The sequence below is a fragment of the Protobothrops mucrosquamatus genome, unplaced genomic scaffold, assembly GCF_001527695.2.
Source record: "Protobothrops mucrosquamatus isolate PMUCROS unplaced genomic scaffold, P.Mucros_1.0 scaffold4313, whole genome shotgun sequence".
Taxonomy (NCBI): Eukaryota; Metazoa; Chordata; class Lepidosauria; order Squamata; family Viperidae; genus Protobothrops; species Protobothrops mucrosquamatus.
This window is the reverse complement of record NW_015390227.1, coordinates 3640-6282: the sequence shown is the minus strand read 5'-3', so window position 1 is coordinate 6282 and position 2643 is coordinate 3640. Positions and strand designations below refer to the sequence as shown.

General features: G+C 40.5%; 1 protein-coding gene across 1 annotated transcript in view; it reads left to right on the top strand.

Annotated features, from left to right (window-relative positions):
- Nucleotides 1–1117, top strand: part of LOC107298829 (zinc metalloproteinase/disintegrin-like HR1a) — a 23162-nt gene extending 22045 nt beyond the window's left edge. Inside the window, exon 17 of the mRNA XM_015828193.1 lies at nucleotides 719–1117. Within this exon, the coding sequence (XP_015683679.2) occupies nucleotides 719–763 (45 nt within the window). The 3' untranslated portion in view covers nucleotides 764–1117. The remainder of the gene's footprint in view (nucleotides 1–718) is intronic.
- The last annotated feature ends 1526 nt before the right edge of the window (nucleotides 1118–2643 follow it).

Genomic DNA, 2643 nt, shown 5'->3' with positions numbered 1-2643 from the left:
CAAGGACAGAGGAATAACCTCTGTCCCGGGCCCTCCAGAGATCATTAACCAACGCGACCAATGCCGTTTCCGTGCTGTGTCCCGGCCTGAAGCCCGACTGGTATGGGTCTAGATAGACTGCTTCATCCAGGTGCCGAGGGAATTGCCGTGCAACCACACTCTCAACAACCTTCGCCGCAAAGCAAAGGTTGGAGACTGGACGATAATTGGCCAGTTCATCTGGGTCCAGGGAAGGCTTCTTGAGGAGGGGCCTCACAACGGCCTCCTTAAGGGCCGCAGGAAAGACACCCTCCTGCAAAGAAGCGTTAACAATTCCCTGGAGCCAGGCTCGTGTATCCATCTAGCCTTCTTTTCGTTGTTGTTATTTTGTTTTTTCTTCAAATAGCAACCATAGCAAATGAGGTCAATTTCTAGGGCTGTTTCTTTCTTGCAAGAACAAAACGCCTGGCCTCCTCAGAGCCTTGTGCTTCTCTGTCGCAGTATCTTCTGGGTGGACAGTCAAGAGACAGTCCTTTCTCTGAACTTGTAGGCATCTCCATAGGGAAGGTGGAAGAGAGAAATGAGAAAATCAGGGCAGAGCTGGTTGTGACCTAACAATGAAGCAATCCCAAAGCTTACCTTGAAGGATCAGGAGTCACTTCCCCTTGATTTTTATACAATATAGAACCTGAAAGAGGTTTCAGTTACTCCATTGATAATCTCTTGCTTTGACTTTCAGGTCTGCAGCAACAGGCAGTGTGTTGATGTGAATATAGCCTACTAATCAACCTCTGGCTTCTCTCAGATTTTATTTTGGAGATCCTTCTTCCAAAAGGTTTCACTTCCCTCAAGTCCAAAAACCCATCTGCCTGCATCCTACTAGTAAATCACTCTTAGCTTTCATATGGAATCTAAATTATGCAATATTTCTTTTCCATATTTAATCTGTTTACCTCTTGCTGTAATCAAACCTTTTTTCCGCCACAAAGTTCCATGGGCATGTACAACACCAAGAGCTTATTTGCTGTCAAGAAAAAAAATGGCCATTTTACCGTTTCCCAATTCCAGAGCACATTTAATGCAACAAGTTCTGCCTTTTGAGCTGGTGTATTCGAAGTCAATGCTTCCTCTCCCAAAATTTCATGCTGGCTTTCCAAGATGTAGCTGCTTCCATCAATAAACTAATTATTTTCATTCTGCATTTTGTAAAGGCTCATCTTTCAAATCTGGTTTGCTGGAGTAAACCGCATCAAGAACTTGCATGCAATCCTGAGGTAAACCATCAGGAGAATTATCTACTGGCATTAAAGGAACTTATTCACAGTCATCCAGAAAATTCAAAATATAGTATTTTGTCTCAGAAGCAGCCCCTAACAATAAAGAAATCCACATATTGCAACACAGTTCCAAAGGTGTTTCTTTTCCTTGAAAATCTTTCACTTCTCATCTAAGTGAAGAATTGAAGAAGCTTCTTGGATAAGAAACAAAACATTTTCTTTTTTAAAAAAAATCTTTATTTTCCTATGTCAACATGAATAAAATAAAATAAAAACAGAGAAACAGAAAAATGAACACCAACACTAACAATGAAGAAAAAGGAAAAATAAAGTTTTATTATTTATTATTATTTTTATTCCTTCTCTTACATAATGGGTCTACAAATAGCTATAAGCTTTCCCATCCTCATTTGACAAAACTACTATATTAAACAAACAAACATTCCAGAGGAGAGAATCCATCTATTATTGTACTCAACAGGTAGAAAGTCCACCAACGGCTTCCAGTCTCTTATAAACCTGTCTAGTCCATTGTCTGATCGAAGCAGTTGGTTTTGCAGTCTCTGCTAGTTCAGACAATTTCAAGATCCATTCTTCCACAGTCAGCACAGGGCTTAGCAAGTACAATCCTCGCAGCAGTCGTCATATAAACTGATAACATTTTTCAATTGGTTTGTCCCTAATACCTAAAAAATCCTTCAGATTTAATATCTCTATCTTAAATATTCAGAAATCAACAACAACCAAGAAAGTCCAGTGGCCTTTTGAACAGAACCTTTGGGCCAGCCCTGACCTGGAAAATTGAGAATCTCCACAGACAGTGAGGACCATTAATGGGTGGGATGGCCTGACCCCAGAAGCTGTGTAAGCTCCATCACTGGAGCTTTTCAAGGCATTTCTTTGTCCAGAATGGTATAAGGTCTCCTGCCTTGGCCAGAGGGTTGGACTAGAAGACCTCCAAGGTCCCTTCCAGACCTATGACTATTCTAAATGCTGACTGCTAGTAAAGATTCTCTGCATTCAAAAAGGTGGAAATTCCCTGATTGCAGATTCCTACTTTTTGTGCTCTTTAAAGAGGCTGACTATTCATTTTGGTAATGTTTGCATCCTAATGAAAAAATCAGAGGACATTAAAAGACATCTGTTTTAAACATTTAGATTTTTAAAACACAGATTTGGTTTTTTTTTAAAGATCTTTATATGTGCAGCAATCCTGACATCTACTGTGCAGGAGTCTCAACTGCACCCTGAAACACATTCTAGTTATTTGTTTTCTGTCTACATATAGTCATGCTGGCCACATGACCCCAGAAGCTCTTCAGCTGTGAATCAAAGATGAACAGCGCCCCCCTAGAGTCAGATACAACTGGCAGGGGAAACATTTACG